Here is a 20853-nt window from a genome sequence, read left to right as displayed (position 1 = left end):
ATCTGAAGATCTATCTACACACCATAAACCTTAGGCTAAGCTTAGTCAAAAACTAAGGATTTATTAATTCCTAACTCTTGTTTGTATATGAAAAATGGAGAATCAAGATATATATAATTAAATGATTCAGTCATATAAACATATACAAAATCTATTGAGAGTGTAATGACAATTTAAGGCAAATCAAACATAGATTGCATACATTTACTATAAGAGATAAGAGTAATTGTAAGCGACGCGTGTGCTAAAGCTCTATCTTATGATGTGTTAGATAATTTTTTTTATAGAGAAATATGTAAAATAGTTTACACATGGTAGAAAGAGTTCTTAATTGCCTAATTTTCTAAATGATAAAGCATCTAAGTAATTAATTTTAGTAGAGATTTAATGATTATCTGTTTATAGAGAAAATATAATACGTGTGAGCGAGTGCGGTTGACGCATGATCTTATTGGCGCATCAAAAAATATTATTGTAAAAGTTTGTTTTAAAGATTTACAAATTTATTATAAAAGTTAATAATAGAAACTTTATATATTTTGAGTTAAATACAATTGGTGAAAATAGAAAGAGTTAAAGTTGTATATTGTCTGTTAAATTGAAGAGATGGAACTAACAACAAAGTTTTGTCTTGACGCCACTAGTTTAGGCAAATATAAAGTTATTTGTTTTAATTGCTTGCTCTAAAGGTAATTCAACGGTCCTACAGTGGCCCAAACTAACTCAACATTTAAGACTACAGGCCCTTTAGACCGTTCCTGTGTGGGTAATCAACTGTTGAGGTTTAAATGCTCAACATGATCAAAGCGCTTTCGAATTTCTGATCTGTTCATCAATATCTTTAGCTTTGTCAATAATCTAAATCAAACTCAAGAAACAATAAGACAAGGCTGCAATTAAAATCTCACCGTCTGAAATACATTTGTATAACTCCCTAAGGGTAATTTTATGTAATGAGATTTTTTTTCGGATAGTAAACCAGTGTAAACTCAAAATAACCCCTCAGCTCCGAGGCTTTAGTGTGACTAGTGAGGTTTTGGAACAAACCCATCAACCGCAAAATTTCTGGTGGCTGAAGGAATGGCTAAGCGTACTCCATCTAGCTCTGGTTTTGCAATGACTTGACATCCCAATCGCGACCTATATAACATTTTCAATGGAACATTGTCAATATTTGCTTGCATTAAACCCCGATTGAAACCATTTAAAACGTAAGGTGGTAAGAGAGAGAGAGAGAGAGCTCACGTTTCTGTTAACCCAAAAGCAAGATCTAGCATATCATTCTCTTCATCTGTTGGTTCTTCTAGTTTGTTGTAGTATTCGGTGTCCTATTACAATTACAGTTTCAACTAATTGGTAAAATACAATTCAATAATCATCTATGCAGATGTGTGTGATAGTAAGGGAGAGATGGTTTTACCATAACAATGACATGGCACGTCGAACATGCTAGAGAACCTTCACACGCCCCTGAAAATTTAGAAAAAGCAACCTGTAAATTTCCAATGAAAGGACCAATCTGAGACATTAGTTACTATATATCTTGGTTTAAGCAAAAAGCATCATCGGACGAATAAAAAAAAAAAAANGAAGAAATGGAAGAAGATTGTGCCTTCGAGTTCAATATCATTTTCATGAGCAGCTTCAAGGATGTTCATTCCAATGGGGACCTTAACATGAATTTCCTCTCCATCTTTATCAACAAAGATAACGTTTATCCTGAAGAAAACATGAAAATGCATGCATGTTCTTACATTCAGGCAACAATACTTGATCGTGTCGACATTTGTTGTTGTACAAGACTTGAATGTGTTGTGAGATAAATACGAACTTACTTTTCTGTTTCTTCGCCACTTTTTTCAGAGGCTGTGCTATATGATGCAGAAAACATATGATTATTCGAGAAAAATGCTTCATGGAAACTCCTAGTTTGCCTTCGTGGCATTGGCTGTCGAGAAGAAAAAGAGCATCACATACTAAATCAAGTTAAGAGAACATGCCACTCACCCAAAAAACACAAAGCTTCATAGCTAATTCATTTACACAAGTCACCACATTAGTTTGAGCCAAAGCCAAATCTTTGTTTCTCTCTCTCTATTGATTGCTGATTGCTGAACTTATATAATCATTACGCATCACATATCCTATAACTGGCTAAAACAATTTATGATACTGATAAGGGTGGTGTTCAGATTCCTAACAAAAACCAAACTTAGTATCAACAAGCTTCTATCCAAAATTCACTCAGAGAAAACCAATTAAGAAATCACAGAACATATCTTAAAGCTTGAAAGCAAAATGGGAAGTGACATATCCTATAAATGAACAGAATAAGATTCATATGAAAAATGCTCAACCTAGAGTCCTAGACCAATGCAATAAAAAAATTTCAAAACAGAGAACAAAGCTCTCAGACTAACCGAAGATTGCAGATATTGGCCATAAGACCTTTGTGTAATCCTCTTTCCACGCATTGAGAAATGCCTCTCTGCCCAAAAGCATAATACATGAGCTCTGCTTTCACCAGACCACCACCAAAAGCAAAACAAATAAATTTGCAAAATTTACCTCTTGGGAGCTCTTTAACAATGCGAGAACCTAATCTTGATAGCCTATTGAAGAGCATGATTTTGGAGCCGCTACGCAATTCAAAATTTCACCTAATTGGGTGCCAAAAAAAAAAAAACGCCAAGAGAATCTAAACATCTGGAAACTGATTCGAAGAACGATAAGACCAATCCACAGTAGAAAGAAGAAAAAGGTGATTACTTTGAGAAAGATTCGATGAAAGCTGAGATTTTCAGGGGAGCTTGAAGATGGAAGGCAGAGCTAAAAGAGGATTTAGGGTTCGTACTACGTCGCAAAAGACAAACCTCCTCCGTCGCAAAATCTCAGCTCATTTCTCTTTCTCTCTCTTCCACCAGAATACTAAACTAAACCCTTCTGGTTTAATCTTTGCCGTTCCGAAAATGTTTCTAACCCGTACCAAACCGGATTAAACCGATCCCCATGTAATTGTATCTTTCAGGCAAGTACAAAAACTTGAAATTTTCCATCACAATGGAACTCTTATTAATATGATAATAATAATAATAATAATCCACAAAACTGCAATGATTATACAATTCTTTTAATCAAAAATGAAAAGAAAAATGCAATTTATCATCGTTTGAAGCACCAAAACGAAAATGAAATCACAATGACAACAACTCTTTCAAACCAAAAAAAGATTGTAGAGAAATAAACCAAAGAGAGGGAAAAAGATATGGGGTTTGCTCAGTGAAGCCTAGTGAGTTCCTCAACTCTCTTGCACAACTCTTCCACTTGAACATCCATACCTTTAGAGATCTCCTCCATCTTACCCCTGCTCAGATCCAAGAAGGATTCAATGAGATCTCCATCCAAGTAACTCTTCGCTTCCGCTGTTCTTTTCTCGTTGTTGAATGATCTCCATTGCTCGTGGCTTAGACCACCAACTCCTTTTATCACTTTCCTCAGACTCGTCTGCAGTTTCTCTAGAAACGCATACTGTTCTTGAGGCAGAGAAGCTAGCACTCCTATCATCCCACTCACTGTGCCAAATATGACAGTCTGTATCTGACCAATCTCTGAATCTGGCAGCCTCATTACAAGCGACCCATGGCGGAATCGGTTCACAAATTCCCCAATGTGATACTCGCCTACAATCTCCATACGAGCCCTTTCTTCATCCGTAGCGCCTTCATTGTTCTTCTTTACTGTGAATAGGTTGAAGCAATTATCAGCACCAAGGTAGATATCATCATCGAGTATCTCAACTGCCGACATCCAGTTTGCATTATAATCGCGAGCTCTTTCCTCGATTGCACCTTCCTCGTGCTTTAAAACAAACACAAATATTCAAGACTCCCGGTCAGTTCTTATGAACATAACAATCTAACATTTGACATGTATTCACAAGAAGATGGAAACCAATTTTTGTGTCAAAACGTTTTACCTTGTAAATTAATAAAGAGATTGATTTCATGAGGTCACCAACGACGATGAAGTCTCCACGGGTCTGCACGTAGAGAGCTAGTATGTGACCGTGATGTCCACATTCAGACTGCAGCTCGCGAGTGCCATCATCCCGCAGCATCCACTTATACAACTGAATTTTTTGATTAATAGCAGCAAGAAGTTTTCCATTGAAGGCATTGAGAGAATAAACAGCTCCCTTGGTTTCCTTCTCTGTGATAAGCTGCAATCTTCCTTCTTCAACTATAAAGACAAGTATCCTTCCCTACATTCACAAAACAACATGAATATAGAAAAAGAAAAAATAATTTTTTTTACCACATAGAAAATAAAGAGTAGCGTGTCTCAATGAAATGATACCTTAGTTGGTTCATTTTCCTCAGGCAAAACATATGCCGTACCAACACAATAATAGACATTTTTGTCGTCTGTAAACGAGCAGCTCAATATGGAGCAACCATATTCAAAGGCATCCAAAGGGTAAGTTGACAAGAACTCAAAACTTTGGGCATCCAGCAGACGGACAAAATGCATTTCAGATTCTTCCGCACTTGGTTGGTTTCTCAAACAGCAGATAGCAAATGTTCGTGTTTGTTCCTGATGGCAGATACGACGAGCATGCTCTCCAATGGGAATAGTGCGTATGTGAAGCTTCTGAATGGCATCGATGGTGCCAATTGTAAGTGCGCCTTCCCTGGCAATTGCTAGACTGCACAAGGAAGAGAAGCAGAACCAGATTTAACCAGTGTACTTCGATCCCAAAGGACAATAACAGAGGATCAAAATAAGTTTACCTGTCTGGAAAAGCAGCAGAGTTGAAGGGACACATATGACTAACTTCTTTTAGATTCACGTTGCTGTATAACAGCTTCTTGTTGTTGCTATATATAACCGCTGGTCTATCTGATGCAGCAAACACATGTGTTGCACTTTTAGATGAAAAAGTACGCAGAGTTATAGGCTGAGTCCCCAGTGATACTTTTTTTCGATCTCTTAATTTCCCGCTACACGTATCCAACTGAAAATTTAAGAGATGACCATCTCCAAGAGCACAGAGCAAGTAAGACATCTGTAACAAATGAAATTCCACTGTTATTTATATGGCAACGAAAGGCTGCATTAACAAGAAAGATGGCCCTTCCACAAAAATCTGAAGAAAATCATACCCCTTCAAATGAACAAAGAAGAACAGATCGGGGAATTATCTCCCCTCCTAGTTGCTCCTTAGTAACAAGAGTCAAGTCTGGCAGCACAAAAATCCTCACACTTATATCTGTCCACATCCCAACTGCAGCTAGCTGACTGTGATTAGGATTATCGCCAATGGGGTTTATGTCAAGACAAGAAACTTCGTACTCCAACAGGACATGTTTCACTTCCGTCAATGTCCCGTCCCCAATTTCTAGGTAGACCAAATGCCCACCTCCAGTGGCCAAAAGAACCTAACAAGTATATCATTCCAAATCACATTGCATGTCTAGAAAGGAGAAAAATACTGAAGTTACAAGATTGAGAACAAAACAAAATCACTCAATCATCAGAAACTCCTAGAATTCGTCTATCTGGGCTACGTTTTAGATATAGCAGCTAGAAAAAAATATACTATAGAAAACCTTAAGAAAGAAAGCCAAACCTGGCTCGCATTTGCAGTTGCAACATTAACAGCGAATCCAGCTGGGGCATCCCATTTATTTCGCAACTCTCTAGTTGTAGAACTGACTAATATGACAGAATTTGAGGTAACCTGATTAAGAGAAAATAGTAGTTAGTGCGTGCTAGGGAAAAAGATAGGATAAAACAATATAGCAGACAGGAAACTATGTCCAAAGAAACACAACAACGATGAAATACACAAACACTCCTACATTTGATTTGCTTTGAAAGATTAAAAGACCTAAAAAGAAAACTGATTAACCCTAAAATCAATAAAACACTATAGTACAGGGAAACCCAGAGAAAACAGACTGAGTTCTTAATCTGGAATAGACTTGTCACCTATAAAATAGATTTCGACGAAATTTTCCAGGCCTTGTGACATCATACTACAAGAAAATGCATAGAAACCAATGAATGAGCTCTGGAAAACATACCTGTACAAGTTGGTTGTAGACAGCATCATGGCAAAATAAAGTCTGCACTTGAGACGAGAAACCCTCAATCTCTGTTTCTTCCAGTTCATCCTCTATATTCATGGCTAATATACGAGTTTCGCTGATAAAACTAACTACAAGGAATGTATCAAATGCTTCATCAATTGACGATTTCAACGACCACATTCCTTTGATGCCTTGAAGTTCCACGGACGCCTGTTATACAGCAGAGTTTTATTATAACATCAGATGAGAATATTGCTTACATGACAGGAAAAATGAAATTCCTAATATACATCAAACCTGTTCATTTATTCCTATCCCATTGCGGACTATGCGAAGAGAACCATCCTTATATGCTCCAGAGCATGTTACAACCTGACCTTGCCCTTGTCTCTCAAGATCAACTACACAAAAGTCGACAATAGGCCCCAAGTTGACATACTTTTCTAAAATTTCTACATATGAACCTTTTGCATCCGGTTGCAAGTTTAGCTTAATAAGCTGCAATAAGAAAGAAAGAAAAAATGAAAATGTTTGGATGCTTAAAAGCTTGTATTTATACTACTATTAAAAGAAAATAACAATTGAAACACAAATATCTAGGATAGTGGTAACCAAAGAACTATATAAGTTTACATTCTTCAAAAAAATTATGTTTCAAAGACCTCATTAATATTCAAATCTAACGTACCTGCGAATCTCCATAACTTGAACCGACAAAGACAACAGCATTGTCAAGATACGAGATGGAAGATGCTATAGATGTTTCACCCAAAAGCTCAATTTTGAGGCCAGTGACCCTTGAGATAAATAAAAGTCAGAATATCCACATTATCATTTATTTCAACGGAGCTTTGTAATATCAACTCACTTTTCTTTCTCGTGGGTTATAACAAGCAGGTGAATCAGTCCAGCATGGTCACCAAGAAGGTACCTAGAACCATCAAGATCAACTCTTCCATATGCTTTTGTGATCGACTGTAGATACAAATTGAAGTCACGTGCCAAACTTAAAAACCAAAGGGGTACTTACTGAAAGGTTATGCAATTATAGGACCATATGACAATGCCAAAAAAAACTTACAGGTCGTATTGGTATTGCTTTGAATGCATTGGCACTACAATAGACAATGGTTTCTTCTCCAATGATAAGGACGCCACACAGAGGTGAAGGTACAGGGATTAATAAGTCAGCACCATTGTCGAGATTGTTCTGTGACCATGGCCCTTCAACAAATTCCTTATCTTTAAGAGAAATTTCATATGTTTTGAGATGACGAGCATCTTTGTTGTCCTGAAATCCCAAGTATTAATTAGAGTCACCCAACAAAAATCATTGAGTGCATCACATTGCATTAGTAAAGTTAACCAAATTAAGTGAAAAGATACAATTCGTTTAAAAGAATACAGGCTGTATTATACAGCAGAACTAATCTCAATTTCCACCAGCTTACCAACAGAGCAGATATTAAGAAAAAAATAGGACTCCGTTGAACAATATTGCTTACAGAACTAGGTTCATACATGGAAGAAACATATATATATATATATATATATATATATATATTATATAATTACCAAATATAATTTCCATAGCAATTTAAATATGTATGCTAACCTGATAAAGTACTGCAATTGTAGGCTTCACGCATCCATACAAAAACTTGATATCTAGGACCTGCAACTCCTCCAGCCTGAAATTAAGCAACATGGTCAATATTACATTCATTTTTGTGTTCCTTAAAATAACCACATCTGCAAGAAACCAAGATATCGACCGAGTCAATTGAGAGTTTATAACAGAAGCTGATGCATGGAAACAACGGTGCACTAGAGCACACACAATGTATACAACTAACCAACAAAAAACAGAGCAAAAAATAAGCTTGATAGTCTCCAAATTGCAGCATGTTAACTGAAAAACAGTACCTTATGTTAAAAGCTTCCTTGAGCTGTCCTTTATTGTTAAACGGAATAACCTAACCGAGGAAGTGAGGAACCCAAGTTATAGAATTAGACAATGATCAATGGAAGTTCAGTAATATGATATGGGCAGTAAATTAGCATAGCATAAGTTCCAATTTATTCTAAAAGACAAAACCATACCTTGAACAAGCCGTCATACAGATGGAGACCAATTACTCTGCAATCAGGATCAATTATACCAATCTGCAAAACCAGTGTCAAGTGGGAACTCAGCTTCAAACATACCACATAACATAACCATTAAATTATAGCACAAATACAACTGAAGAAGGAAAATCAAAATCTAGCCACTATGAAAGATACAGTGCAGTACTAGTGGACTCAATACCTGACCATTGTCTGTCGGTCGGCCTATCCGATCAGAAACATCCCCCATTGCCCTATAAAATGTTCAAACGATTTTCAAATTCAGCGGTAAAGGGAATAACAGTCAGTTGGTATATTGAATAACTTAACTAACAGTAAGCAACAACTATGTTAGCACCAGAGAAAAGTTTTTTGCAGGACTTGGATATACTACAAAGTACAGATAGATAAATGACCCCAAAGTAACTGGGATTCTAGAACACATTCTGAACAGATAAGACACGTGATGAACTATTATCCAAAAGACACAACCTGATCACATGCTATACTATGCACATCGTTACTAAACTGTGGTCCCTTTCGAACACTAAATTCAAATATAATAACATTACAGGAGCATATCGAAAGACATATAACACATCCGGTTAGTTAAACGTCATCTGATAGCATGAAAAGTTTATATCTTTTGGCAAAGTATACCTTGTAATAAGCTCAGAAGACTCATAATCCCATTGAAGAACACAGAATTTATATCTCTCAGTTGCAATGAACAAAAAATCTTGTGCTTCACCCTGCAAAAGATGAAGTACTATCAATTAACATTGACAATTACATATTACCTCAGACTGAGAAAAGTATGCAATAAGAAAATTATGCTCACATGGGGACGGAACAATTCCATAGTTGCGATCCTACCATATAGAGGAACATCCAGTATAGTCTGCAACAGTCTAAATCACTCAACATATCCAATCCATATGGGGAGCTCTATTTTTCCGGAATAAGAATACTATAAGTAACAAAAGCTTTTCACATATGACATATCCACGCCAAATCCAAGGAACATGATATTTCAAAAGTGAAATGAACTTATCTTTTAACAGCACTGAGACGAAGAAAGCCAAAAAAAAACAGAATCATTAGAAGAATAGATAATGGAGTACCTGAAGCCCCTGTGGACTAAGCAGATGAATCTCGATCCGAGTGGATTTCCTGAAAGAAAGGTTTAACACAATTATCAACTAACCAGCAAACGAACGAACCATCTCTAGAAGACGATACTAGATGGTAAAAATTAGATAGCTTTCAAAACCATATACACAATTTCAATTCCCCAGAATTAAGTAAATTCCCATTCTTAAACAATGAAATCAAGTCCACAGCCATCACTGAGTAGATCAGCTGATGAATCAATTTGTGTATATCTCCCACATAAACAAACCATCCACGAGATCAAAAACCCCAAAGAGATTATACAAAACCCAATATTCAGCTCTCAAAGTAGAGGGCAATGAGAGTAAAAATCACAGAACTCGAACCGTTAAAGAAAACAAGCTTCCTATAAAAACCCTAAACCCCCAAATTAACATCTGAAGAATACAAAAGGGAGAAGAGAGAGAAAAGTTCCATACGCAACAATGAGATTGAGTTCTTGAGGACTGGTGAAGTTCCCGACGCAAGAGTGAGTGATACAGGTCGGCTTTTGAGCCGTAACGACGTAATTCCATACGCTCATCTTCTTCTTCTTCTCCGCCCAGAAGCTAGGGTTTACGCTTTGCTTGAGAAATTTCCCGCTTCTTTTATAAGAAGCTTCTGTATTCTCTCTTCTGGGATTCAAACGAAAAAAAGCAAGACAGAGACACGGCGATGCAAAGAGAGAGAGAGGAGGCGGAGAAGAAAGATACGCCTTAAGAAGAACGGCCGGTTCAGAACACAAAATCGGAAATTAAAGAGACGGTACGATCCGGTTCGATATATAAGCGAAATTATATGTAAATTTGGGCCCGGCCCAATTGATGACACGTTTAAACCCAACCCTAAGAAGAAGACTTCAACAACACCATTTCATTTCTTGTTGCTGCTTCATTCGTCATCGATCTGCGCCTGCGATTATCTCTATCTCCGTCAAAGTCACCTCATCTCCTCGGATTTTTAATTTCTCTCAGGTAAGCTTCTGAGATTTTTTTCCTTGTTAGATCGATTTTGATTTCGTAGCAATCGGTGTGTTCGTGTTTTATAAGGTTTGTGTTCGTCTCAAATTCCGTTGCTTTGACCTCTGCGATGTGTAATCTCTAATTCGACTGTATAAATCGGGATTTAACCTTTAAAAGTTTTCTAATTTCGTTGATTACTGATCTGTGCGATGTTATAAACTCTCCAATTCGACTGTTTACACTCTCTCAGATCCAGCCATGGCGTATAATATTTTTTTGAACATAATGATGTCGACAAGCACAATCTCGTATCTTGATTTGAATACTATTTATTATCAAATTGTCAAATGCTTTTGTTTAAGCAGTTTGGTCCTTCTTCTATGTAAATGCGTTATTTATCTCATGTATTGGTCATGGCGTTGATGGTTTTTTTGTGTGTGGCTATCTATGGATATTTGCAGATCATGTTGACTGAAAGTCCATTTAGGCCACGAGAGAAGCTTCTTGAGAAGCAGAGATTGTTCCAGAGCCTCCAAAGGCACACTTACTTGAAAGGACCAATAGACAAGATCACCTCCGTTGCTCTTCCTCTTGCCTTGGCTGCTAGCTCTCTCTACATGATTGTAAGTTTCGTTCATATGTGCATCTCCTTGTTGGTTTTCACAAATTATATATATATATATATATATATATATCTTTGAATCTATCCTTGTTTAGAACTTGATACTTCCACTAGATTGTTTTTGCGAAATCCCAAATGCTCTAGTTCCATGGTTTTACTAGATAATTGCCTCAGTTTTTTTTTAATCATGTTCATCATCTAACTATATGAATCTCTGTGTTTGGCTGATACAGGGAACAGGGATCTACAACATGTCAAATGGAATCGGCAAAAAGGAATAAGCAGCTTCTTCTTCTTCTTTTTTCCTGTTCCTATTTTGTGTTTTTTGGTTTCTCTATGTATCAGTGGCTGCCATAGGCAGCAGACTAAGGTTTACACTGGTCTTTATCTTGAAGCTGTTTATTGCGTTTTGCCAAATAATTTGCTTAGTCACAGACAATGTCGGAAGCTGCAGATGATTGATGTTATAAAGTTCCAATGAATCCTTTGTGTTTGTTTTTTTTTTTCCCTTTCCTAATTCACATGATAATACTGATATGAATGTGAATGCATTTGAATACAACCCTGGTGAATGTGGTTATGTAAAGAAAGGAGGAAGCAAAATAAAAATACAAAAAGACCAGTTCAACTATATATAGTGAGAAATTGAGCCCACTATTTAATGTGGTTGTGTCGTATAAACCGAAAACAAAGGAAGAACTAAAATGGAAATAAAAAGAATGGTTCTGCTACAACCATACATATTTTCGAATTTATTCCACTTTTCTTATCTTGTAAATTTGGAATTTTTATTTCCAAAATATGATTCTGTTTCAGGATCCAGAATGCATGTTAATGAAAAAAAGGAGCATATAAAAAAATCTAAATCTAAATCCAAAAGAGCATATCCATACAAATTTTTAAAACCTTTTAACTTGTTTAGTCGATATAATGAAATAGAAAATACACAAAAACATAAATACACGTGTATTTTATTTCTCAGACCGGCATAGGTGATAAGATAAAAAAATTAAAAACACTCGTTTATTATATACTGAACCCAAATACCCAACACTAAAGAGTAAAGAGCTTCTACGACGTTGCGTTGGTTCTTCTTCTACCTCGTCCCCCGCGCCGCGATCTCTCTCTTTCTCCAACTTGCTCGTCCCGTCGTGTAACTCCAAAGGTACGCTTTTCTTCGATTTCCCTCTTAGACCAATTTTGCTTCGCACCCCCTCTGTAATCATATCGATTCGCTTCTGAACCCTAAACTTTCTCCCTTTTCTGAGTTTTGTGTGGATCTCATATCACATAGATTGATAAACCCTAATTGCCCCCGTTATATCACTCAATCTTCACCTAGAGTGTTCTGGGTTTCGTTAGGATCTTCCCGCTGCGTCGAATTGATAATAATATCCTTGATGTAGAAACCCTAATTTTGAGTAAGACTAATTGTGTTCCTTTGTTTAACATTGTGAATTTTGCCTTGTGTAGAATATGCCAAAGATCAAGACTAACCGAATCAAGTACCCAGAAGGATGGGAGTTGATCGAGCCTACTCTTCGAGAGCTTGATGCTAAGATGAGAGACGGTTAGTGTTCAGTTTCAATCTCAGATGCTTCACTATTGTGTTTTTTTGTTTTCTTCTTATGTTAGTGGTCTAACTATTTTTTTGGTTCCTTGTGCAGCTGAGATGGATACACATGATGGCAAGAGAAAGTGTGAAACTTTATGGCCAATCTTCAAAGTTTCTCATCAGAGGAGTCGCTATGTATATGACCTTTATTACCGAAGGGAGGAAATTTCTAAAGAGCTGTATGAGTTTTGCTTGGATCAAGGCTATGCTGATCGTAGCCTCATTGCAAAGTGGAAAAAGGTGCGTTTCTTATGTCTTTCTTGGCTAGACTTTTGCCTGTGCTAGTTAGCGGGTGGAGTCTCTGTAGTTGCTTTGCATAGTACATGTAATTGAGGATGTGTAAATTATCACTAAATTAGTTTAGGGGACCTAATTCTGTCCTAGTGCACAATGGATCTCGAAGCTATTTCACTGAAATAAGTGTCCTAGTATATGCATTTTCGTGGAATGATCTTAACAAAACAATAGGTTCTAGACTTGAGATTCTTTTTTTGTTCCGTAGGGTCCAAAACAATATGTTTTCTCTGTTTGTTAAAAGTTAAAACTGTCACTTAGATTGACCAGTTTCGTCCAAGCTTTGCTGAATCCTGAATAACTCTAACATTGCCTCTTAAACATCATATGAATTCTGAAAGTATTGCTTCTTGATAATGGTTTCTCTTGGATCTTTGTACCCATGCTTTCAGTTTATACTTCAGATGCATATCCTGTTTGTAGGTTCTCGTATCTGGACATTGATTTAACTTTTTTGTAGTCTTTCAGTGAACACAGATATAGTTTCGTTGCTATGTTTCTCTGTTTGTTACTGACTCTTTTTGAACTCTCTGTTTTGTGAATTGCAGTCGGGATACGAACGTTTATGCTGCCTGCGGTGTATACAGCCAAGAGACCACAACTATGGAACAACATGTGTCTGTCGTGTACCGAAGAACTTGCGTGAAGAGAAAGTGGTTGAATGCGTTCACTGCGGCTGTCAAGGATGTGCCAGTGGCGATTAAGTTCTGGATTCTGCACAATCCCTGACTGTTTGTTACAATTCTATGTATGACTTGTTAAATCTGAATTCTCTGTACCCTATAAAAGGCTAAAACCCTGACTATATAAACCCACTTGCAAAGCCTCTACCATAGCCTTTTACACACAGCAGTTTACTATTAACGCAGTGGTCAATTATTTAGCATGTTTAAGAAAAGAAAAGTTAGCTTTAAAAAGTGAAACTGTAAAGAAAAATACCTGTTGGATTACATAAAATCATTTGGTTCTAGCATAAGATAATTAACCGTTATTCTGAATAACCATGAGTTGAAGTGTCTATAGGCCTGCGTGCCTCTATACCTGTTGGGAAACAAAAGATGATGATACCATCATAAACCGTTGCACTTGTACAAGTCAAGGACCAGCATTTTCAGTGGCCTCGTTGGAAGAGTATCTCATCCAAACCAATGCTTCGAGAAACCTCTTAGTTCATCCATCCATCCTCAAGCCAAGAAAGCTTATTCATGAAGAAACTCTCTACCTAAAACGTGTGAACCGGATAGGCAAAAAGTTACTTAAGTCTAAAAAAACAAAAAAGAGGAAAAGTTACTTTAGTCAAACAAGTTACATTGTGATTTCTCCACGTATCTAAATCCCACAAAGTATTGATCCTGCTTCGTTTTCGCAAGAAAGACGCGAGGCAGAGTAGAGGAGTTGTAACCCTAAATCCCACAAAGTCTTCTCATCCGCAAGCAGTTCTCCGACGAAACAATATGAGTGTTACCAACAATACACCGCTGATACTTTGCGCTGGTAAAGATCTCTCTCTCTCTATATATATATATATATATCTTTTCATCGAAATTGTTACTACCTGGCCTATATATGTTGATAGCGCATCTAATCGGATTCGTCGTCTCTCTGTTTGTGAAATCCTCTCGCGCAGGTCGTAAGACATGTGTGTTTTGGGATGTAGAGGATTACCCAATCCCAGATGGTATTGATCCTGCTTCGTTTTCTCTGAATATCAAAGAAGCTATCAAGAAGCAGGTGAAGAGGTTTCAATCCAGGTTTACGTTCCGGATGATGATGAAATTGCGACGTAAATATGAGGATGCTGGCTTCATCATCAAATCCGATCCCCATGGTGAATCCTTCACTGCTTTTAACCCTTTTGTTCTCCTCTTACACATTATACATATATATATATATATGTAATCTAGATCTCCGTTGATATACTTTTGTTTTTTTTTTTTTTTCTCCAGATGGTAAAGATGCGAGAATTTGTACCATGTTTGTGGAATTGATGTTGTGGGCATTTGAAAATCCTAAACCGACGAATGTCATTGTGCTGGCAAAAAACATCGGAGACGACATGGGTTATCGTCTCGGAGGTCTGTATGGCAGAGGTCAGGCTATTCTCTTATCCCAATCTGATCCAGAATGGGACCTTCTTCCTAGTGAAGTCTCAACTTGGTTTTTGACTAGCCTATTCAATGGCCCTAGCGGTACCTCACAACGTCTTGACAATAAGAAGCAGAAGATGTTCTCTCATAAGGATCACATGCGTCATGGTTCAACAACAATCACAGTGGAGGATGCATGCTGCTTGCATGACTTAAGATTGTATATGCTTCTGCTTTTTGTAAAATTTATAAAAACATGATAATATTCAACATCAATTTCCAACATATTTAATATTTGTGTAAACTGGCGCCAGCAGGTGACTCATGAGCAGTACTTAGATCATCATCATCAACAACTTGTCTAATGCATTTACTCTTTCTTATTAGGAGGTGAAGATGGGCGTTGAGTGAACTAATAATACTACAGGCCAGACAATAATAGTATAATATTTACGCATTGTAACAAACAAAGTAATTAAAGCTTCATTCACTGGGATCAGATCAGTAGGAGTAGACTCTTGAGTATGCCGCTTTTTTCCTCTTCAATGATGCTTAGGTTTATGAGTGTGTCAGGCTTTGCTAAGACAACACAGCAACCTCTGTCTTCCAAAACTTTACGAAAACGGGAGAACATGTACGTGGTTTTGCTCGATGTTTTCGTGGTCTTTTGAGAGTATGAGCACATTTGAACTTTCCGATAACCAGAAAAGAAGGTCCACTAAAATAATTGTCAGTCTCTTCTCTTGAACCACTGAAAGAATGAATAGTCTTACTATTATAATCAATAGATCATAATTCATATTATTACAATATAGTTATAAGGGGAAAATATATTTTTGATAAGGAAATTTCATGCAAATTAATCTTATGACTTTAATAAAAAAAATTATATTGGTAGTGAAATAACTTCTAGTTTGACTTCTAATTATATTACTGGTCACTACTACGGTTGACCTGAAACAGTAATATGTATGTAAGCGAATCAAGATACGTATGGATGACAAGGATTATTAATGTTTAATTAATGTCTTGTCGGATATACTAACACATATGCATATGTGTTATGCATCACATATGCATATGTGTTATACATGTGTCGTTGACACACACACACACAAAATTAAGGAATCATTGATACGTGTGTAGGAGCTGACGCAAATGAAATAAGAGAAATTCAAATCGAGCCATAATAGAGCCATTGAGCCTTAGTGACAATACTCTCAATCTTCGTTCTTTTGATCGTGGGAGAAAAAGATTTAGGCTTAAAATGATGACAACCAAAAGTTTCCACCATAAAAAAAACTAATTAAGGTTCAAAAAAAATAAAAGAATATTAACATCCACTGACTAGTTCTCTCTAATCTCTAGATATTTTAAGAAGTCTCTATTTCCTATACTTCGGTTTCAAATATAATATATTGATATTGATTTAATGGTATGATTCTCATATGAATTATTTCCTAAATTTGATTCGAATATAATATCTTGTTATAATAGTAATATTATATGTATATATATATATATATATATTTATATTTAATCATCTTATGTAAAACTTTTGCAAAGACAAGTTTTAAGTTCTTCTTTAGCTCCCACTTCCCCCAATTATTTTCAGTTCCAATAACTTAATGCTCTTTTAATTCACATAACACACACAAGAGGCATGATCTTTTCGTTTTGTTATTTTTGTTTTTCATGGTTTATTGGAGGTAAAAAGATAACCCAAATAAGTATCACAGTTCTTGGATCTGACATCGTTTAATATAAAATTGAGAAAATCAGTATTAAAACAAAATAAACATTAAAAAATAGATGAATCCAATGTCTTTCTTGAGGCAAAGAGGAGCAATTGCGGTAAGTTTTTGGTGTGTGAAATTCGAACCAAACTAGTTTATTTCTTTTCTTATTTTTGACATAATTCGATTTACACCTTGTTTGTATGTATGTATTATTTTTTGACAATTCCTTCTTTGTATAAAAATTAAAAAATGTCAAAGAATGCAACTACTGACCAAACTAGTCACCTCATAATCATAATACACAAAAATCTCATGGATTGATTCTATCATTTAAGGTTTCTAATTCCATATTTAATTTCTCGGTATCGTAATTCCAGCTAATTACACAAAAATATTGTTTACAGAAACGTCAAAGGATACCTACTATTACTATAAGTAAGGCAGACTTTAAGATCCCAAATTTATCTGTTTATCTGTTACTTACAAAAAAAAAATTAAAACAAAATCATACGCTTTTCAATTTCATATACTCTCTCTGTATTTTCCCAAGTTTCTAGTCTCCATTCATTGTAAACTTGTATTACAAAACCGATCTCAGATTCTGAATCTCAATCAGAATCTGGATCGTAATAATTTCTTGTTTATCCGGACCAAAAAAAAAAAAGAAAAAAAAGAATGGCATCGGAACAAGGTGGTGACGCTGGCCTACGTAGGCGAGGCTGTTCATGCACAAAAGACGATTTCTTACCGGAGGAATCGTTCCAAAGCATGGGGAATTACTTTAAGGCACTTAAAGAAACACCTAGTAGGTTCTTGGATCGTATTACCACTCGTTCACTCGACACCGACGAGATCAACGAGATAAAGGCTCGTAGTGGTCACGAGATGAAGAAAACGTTGACGTGGTGGGATCTGATGTGGTTTGGTATCGGTGCTGTCATTGGCTCCGGTATATTCGTTCTCACCGGACTTGAAGCACGTGAATATTCCGGTCCCGCGGTTGTGTTGTCATACGCCGTCTCCGGTGTCTCCGCCATGCTCTCCGTCTTTTGTTACACCGAGTTCGCCGTTGAGATTCCCGTCGCTGGTAATTAAAAAATACTATCTTATTTTATTGTATATTCTTGTTCAAGTTTTTTTATTTTATATAAAATTTTGAATAATTAGGATAAGAACAAAAATATTTTAACAAGTTTAAAATTTAGTTTTACACCTTTGAACCAAAACGCAAGTTAAATCTTTTGATTCAATCATTTATGTTGTTTCATTTTCCCCGCAAGTTAAATCTTTTTTTTTTTGGTTCGGCGTGAATTAAGTTTTGTCCCATGTTCTAGGGTGTCCCTAGTGTAGTGGTTTAGTAACGAAAGATACGTTTTTACATATAAAATTTCAGAAGATCCTTTTTCTGTATCAGTTAGACAGTCACTTTCATTCACCGTAGACCGATAAAAGTATACTATTTATGTACATAGAGTCAACCATACACTATGCTCTTTAATACTTTTAAACGCATAGGAATATAGTAGTTACGTTGTTTCGTTTGTCTTACTGTAATAAAATAGGTACAAACTTTTAGATGATAAGGACATGCTCGCACCTACCATTGCTTGTATTCTTTATAGAACATAAACTGTATATTATCCTGTATTGAGTTTTCAACTATCGTGGCCTGACGGAATCTCCGGGGTCAATTAATTAGTTGACTTCAGAGGGTCGTTCACAATTTCACATACACATGCTGCACTTATCTGTCTATCGTATAATCTTACTATTATAAATTTGATATATAGTAGCCAAAAATATTTATCTTCTTGTTGACAAAAAAATCACAAAATTGTCCAATCGGATGATTGATTATTATATTTTAGTTGATAGTTAAGACCATTTTATTGCTTATTTTTGGTGAATGTTTAAACATTCTTTTTATAATTAATTTAATACTCTATAATTATAAGTGTCTTTAGTGTTTGCAAAAATGTTTTTAAGTGTCTAGTTAGAAACACTTTTACACATTTAGAGATATCTATAATTAAAATTAATTATTAAAAAAACATTTTAGACATTCTCTAAAAATAACTAATGAAGTCTAAGCTAACATATATTGTTCACAAAAGGGGGCAAATTTGTCGCCATGTAATTAGATTTTCGTTTTGGCTTTAAAAGTAATAATAATTTTTGGTCGGTAATATATCAACTTTTATCACAATTTTAATTCTGGCCGAGGTCTCCTAGTAAGACTTAACATACACACAAATATATTATATTATTTCCACATTCATTACAACAGTTTAAAATTTGTTTTTTTGTTCTGTCTATATACTGGTTTATAGTTAAAGAATAACCAAAAAATATTTAAGTACACACTAACGTATTTACTACCGACGTTACATATTCGTCAAATGTATATTTAGGCGGTTCTTTCGCTTACTTAAGAGTGGAGCTAGGGGACTTCATGGCATTCATCGCCGCCGGAAACATAATCCTCGAATACGTAGTCGGCGGAGCTGCCGTGGCTCGATCATGGACCTCTTACTTCGCCACTCTTTTGAACCATAAACCTGACGACTTCCGCGTCATAGTTCCCCGTCTTGGCGAAGACTATAGCCACTTAGATCCAATCGCCGTCGGAGTTTGCGTGATCATTTGCGTTTTAGCAGTCCTTGGCACAAAAGGATCCTCAAGATTTAATTACATCGCTTCTATAATCCACATGGTCGTGATTCTCTTTGTTGTTATCGCGGGATTTACTAAAGCCAACCTAAAAAACTACAGCGATTTCACTCCGTATGGCGTTAGAGGAGTGTTTAAATCCGCGGCGGTTCTTTTCTTTGCCTATATTGGATTTGATGCTGTTTCGACGATGGCTGAGGAGACCAAAAATCCAGGGAGAGATATTCCTATTGGTCTTGTTGGATCGATGGTGGTTACCACGGTTTGTTATTGTCTCATGGCGGTTGCGTTGTGTCTCATGCAACCGTATAGCCAGATTGATCCGGATGCGCCATTCTCGGTTGCTTTTTCGGATGTTGGATGGGATTGGGCTAAGTACATTGTCGCGTTTGGTGCCCTTAAAGGTATATAACAACAATTTTGGCCTTGATTAAAATGTTGCGTTTGTGTATATGTTTACATTTGATTTTTGTATATTCTAACTAAACTCACAATCCTAAGCATTATCTTAAGCAAACAAAACTTGGTTTATGTGCCACATCCAAACTAATCGTTGAAATGTGTAGGTATGACGACGGTTTTGTTAGTTGGAGCCATTGGTCAAGCTAGGTACATGACGCACATTGCCCGGACCCATATGTTGCCTCCATGGCTAGCTCAAGTCAACGCAAAGACCGGAACACCGATTAACGCTACCGTGGTAATGCTCGCAGCGACAGCTCTCATAGCCTTCTTCACAAAACTGAGAATTTTAGCCGATCTCTTGTCTGTTTCGACACTTTTCATCTTCATGTTCGTTGCTGTGGCTCTTCTCGTCAGAAGATATTACGTCACCGGAGAAACATCTTCTCGTGACCGTAACAAGTTTTTAGTGTTCTTAGGTTTGATTTTTGCGTCCTCAACCGCGACTGCTGTATATTGGGCCTTGGGAAAAGAAGATTGGATTGGATATTGCGTTTCGGCTCCGATATGGTTTTTGTCTACAGTTGGGATGAAATTTCTTGTACCGCAAGCTAGGGCCCCGAAAGTTTGGGGTGTTCCTTTGGTCCCGTGGTTGCCTTCAGCTTCGATCGCTATTAATATATTTCTTCTTGGTTCGATCGATGTCAAATCTTTCATTAGGTTTGCAATCTGGACAGGTATTCTGCTTGTATATTACGTCTTGTTTGGGTTGCACGCGACGTATGATACAGCTAAGGCGACGTTGAAGGAGAAGATGGCGTTGCAGGAAGCTGAGGAAGGTGGTGTTGTTGCTGATAATTCTGGTGGTACAACTTTAGATCACTAGTGTTTTTAAAAGATATTGGCTTTGGCTTTCCATTTTTATTAAGTTGTCAGATTCTTCATTTCTTTAATTAGGGTTCTCTCACATATTGTAATGTCTTTTGGCTTGTCTAAATTTTCAATATGTTAATAGATTTTTCATCATCAAAACATGCATTAGGTCTGGTTTTATATCCGACACACATTCGTGTTGTATGCATTGGCGGATGTACGCTGGTCACAGGGGT

At 36.5% G+C, this 20853-nt stretch overlaps 6 protein-coding genes across 7 annotated transcripts; 4 read left to right on the top strand and 2 right to left on the bottom strand.

The window, feature by feature from the left end:
• On the bottom strand, nt 829-2921 carry LOC104718228 (adrenodoxin-like protein 2, mitochondrial). 2 transcript variants are annotated; one of them, XM_010435936.2, is made up of 8 exons: nt 2770-2921; nt 2569-2660; nt 2421-2488; nt 1836-1948; nt 1613-1719; nt 1421-1470; nt 1246-1328; nt 829-1140 (listed from the first exon to the last, which is right to left on the bottom strand). In XM_010435936.2, the coding sequence occupies exons 2-8, from the start codon at nt 2624-2626 to the stop codon at nt 1026-1028; spliced, it is 594 nt and encodes a 197-aa protein (XP_010434238.1). In that variant the 5' UTR covers nt 2627-2660; nt 2770-2921; the 3' UTR covers nt 829-1025. The 2 variants fall into 2 exon arrangements, with proteins under 2 accessions (XP_010434238.1, XP_019086160.1); XM_019230615.1 differs by having other exon boundaries at nt 2569-2921.
• On the bottom strand, nt 3100-10095 carry LOC104718227 (DNA damage-binding protein 1b). Its single transcript, XM_010435935.2, has 19 exons — nt 9794-10095; nt 9326-9374; nt 9043-9102; nt 8862-8953; nt 8404-8455; nt 8196-8258; nt 8019-8068; nt 7708-7783; nt 7174-7383; nt 6961-7067; nt 6781-6889; nt 6390-6590; nt 6087-6302; nt 5630-5740; nt 5163-5438; nt 4791-5065; nt 4357-4705; nt 3977-4261; nt 3100-3858 (listed from the first exon to the last, which is right to left on the bottom strand). Exons 1-19 carry the CDS (start codon nt 9895-9897, stop codon nt 3277-3279), a joined length of 3267 nt encoding a protein of 1088 aa, XP_010434237.1. The 5' UTR covers nt 9898-10095; the 3' UTR covers nt 3100-3276.
• Nucleotides 10163-11439, top strand: LOC109127047. Its single transcript, XM_019231226.1, has 3 exons — nt 10163-10327; nt 10777-10938; nt 11171-11439. The coding sequence occupies exons 1-3, from the start codon at nt 10178-10180 to the stop codon at nt 11216-11218; spliced, it is 360 nt and encodes a 119-aa protein (XP_019086771.1). The 5' UTR covers nt 10163-10177; the 3' UTR covers nt 11219-11439.
• On the top strand, nt 11967-13695 carry LOC104718226 (protein BUD31 homolog 1). The gene is made up of 4 exons (XM_010435934.2): nt 11967-12102; nt 12411-12507; nt 12605-12792; nt 13395-13695. Exons 2-4 carry the CDS (start codon nt 12414-12416, stop codon nt 13548-13550), a joined length of 438 nt encoding a protein of 145 aa, XP_010434236.1. The 5' UTR covers nt 11967-12102; nt 12411-12413; the 3' UTR covers nt 13551-13695.
• LOC104718224 lies at nt 14158-15208 on the top strand. Its single transcript, XM_010435933.2, has 3 exons — nt 14158-14340; nt 14474-14674; nt 14793-15208. The coding sequence occupies exons 1-3, from the start codon at nt 14301-14303 to the stop codon at nt 15191-15193; spliced, it is 642 nt and encodes a 213-aa protein (XP_010434235.1). The 5' UTR covers nt 14158-14300; the 3' UTR covers nt 15194-15208.
• Nucleotides 17133-20844, top strand: LOC104718223 (cationic amino acid transporter 1). Its single transcript, XM_010435932.2, has 3 exons — nt 17133-17759; nt 19084-19746; nt 19909-20844. The coding sequence occupies exons 1-3, from the start codon at nt 17348-17350 to the stop codon at nt 20628-20630; spliced, it is 1797 nt and encodes a 598-aa protein (XP_010434234.1). The 5' UTR covers nt 17133-17347; the 3' UTR covers nt 20631-20844.

Source organism: Camelina sativa, chromosome 10, assembly GCF_000633955.1.
Source record: "Camelina sativa cultivar DH55 chromosome 10, Cs, whole genome shotgun sequence".
Taxonomy (NCBI): domain Eukaryota; kingdom Viridiplantae; phylum Streptophyta; class Magnoliopsida; order Brassicales; family Brassicaceae; genus Camelina; species Camelina sativa.
Note: the sequence above shows the minus strand (reverse complement) of the source record. Positions and strands in the feature narration are given on the sequence as shown.

Coding starts and splice junctions, on each gene's coding strand:
- LOC109127047 (XM_019231226.1), top strand. CDS start 10,178: ATGACACGTTTAAACCCAACCCTAAGAAGAAGACTTCAACAACACCAT. Junction 10,328..10,776: donor GGATTTTTAATTTCTCTCAG/GTAAGCTTCTGA, acceptor GGATATTTGCAG/ATCATGTTGACTGAAAGTCC. Junction 10,939..11,170: donor CTAGCTCTCTCTACATGATT/GTAAGTTTCGTT, acceptor TGGCTGATACAG/GGAACAGGGATCTACAACAT.
- LOC104718228 (XM_019230615.1), bottom strand. CDS start 2,626: ATGCTCTTCAATAGGCTATCAAGATTAGGTTCTCGCATTGTTAAAGAG. Junction 1,720..1,835: donor AGTGGCGAAGAAACAGAAAA/GTAAGTTCGTAT, acceptor TGTTTTCTTCAG/GATAAACGTTATCTTTGTTG. Junction 1,471..1,612: donor AAATGATATTGAACTCGAAG/GCACAATCTTCT, acceptor CTAAATTTTCAG/GGGCGTGTGAAGGTTCTCTA.
- LOC104718227 (XM_010435935.2), bottom strand. CDS start 9,897: ATGAGCGTATGGAATTACGTCGTTACGGCTCAAAAGCCGACCTGTATC. Junction 7,384..7,707: donor CAATTGCAGTACTTTATCAG/GTTAGCATACAT, acceptor TTGGGATTTCAG/GACAACAAAGATGCTCGTCA. Junction 5,066..5,162: donor TTCTTTGTTCATTTGAAGGG/GTATGATTTTCT, acceptor CATTTGTTACAG/ATGTCTTACTTGCTCTGTGC.
- LOC104718226 (XM_010435934.2), top strand. CDS start 12,414: ATGCCAAAGATCAAGACTAACCGAATCAAGTACCCAGAAGGATGGGAG. Junction 12,508..12,604: donor TGATGCTAAGATGAGAGACG/GTTAGTGTTCAG, acceptor TTCCTTGTGCAG/CTGAGATGGATACACATGAT. Junction 12,793..13,394: donor TCATTGCAAAGTGGAAAAAG/GTGCGTTTCTTA, acceptor TGTGAATTGCAG/TCGGGATACGAACGTTTATG.
- LOC104718224 (XM_010435933.2), top strand. CDS start 14,301: ATGAGTGTTACCAACAATACACCGCTGATACTTTGCGCTG. Junction 14,341..14,473: donor ACCGCTGATACTTTGCGCTG/GTAAAGATCTCT, acceptor CCTCTCGCGCAG/GTCGTAAGACATGTGTGTTT. Junction 14,675..14,792: donor CATCAAATCCGATCCCCATG/GTGAATCCTTCA, acceptor TTTTTTCTCCAG/ATGGTAAAGATGCGAGAATT.
- LOC104718223 (XM_010435932.2), top strand. CDS start 17,348: ATGGCATCGGAACAAGGTGGTGACGCTGGCCTACGTAGGCGAGGCTGT. Junction 17,760..19,083: donor CGTTGAGATTCCCGTCGCTG/GTAATTAAAAAA, acceptor ATGTATATTTAG/GCGGTTCTTTCGCTTACTTA. Junction 19,747..19,908: donor CGCGTTTGGTGCCCTTAAAG/GTATATAACAAC, acceptor TGAAATGTGTAG/GTATGACGACGGTTTTGTTA.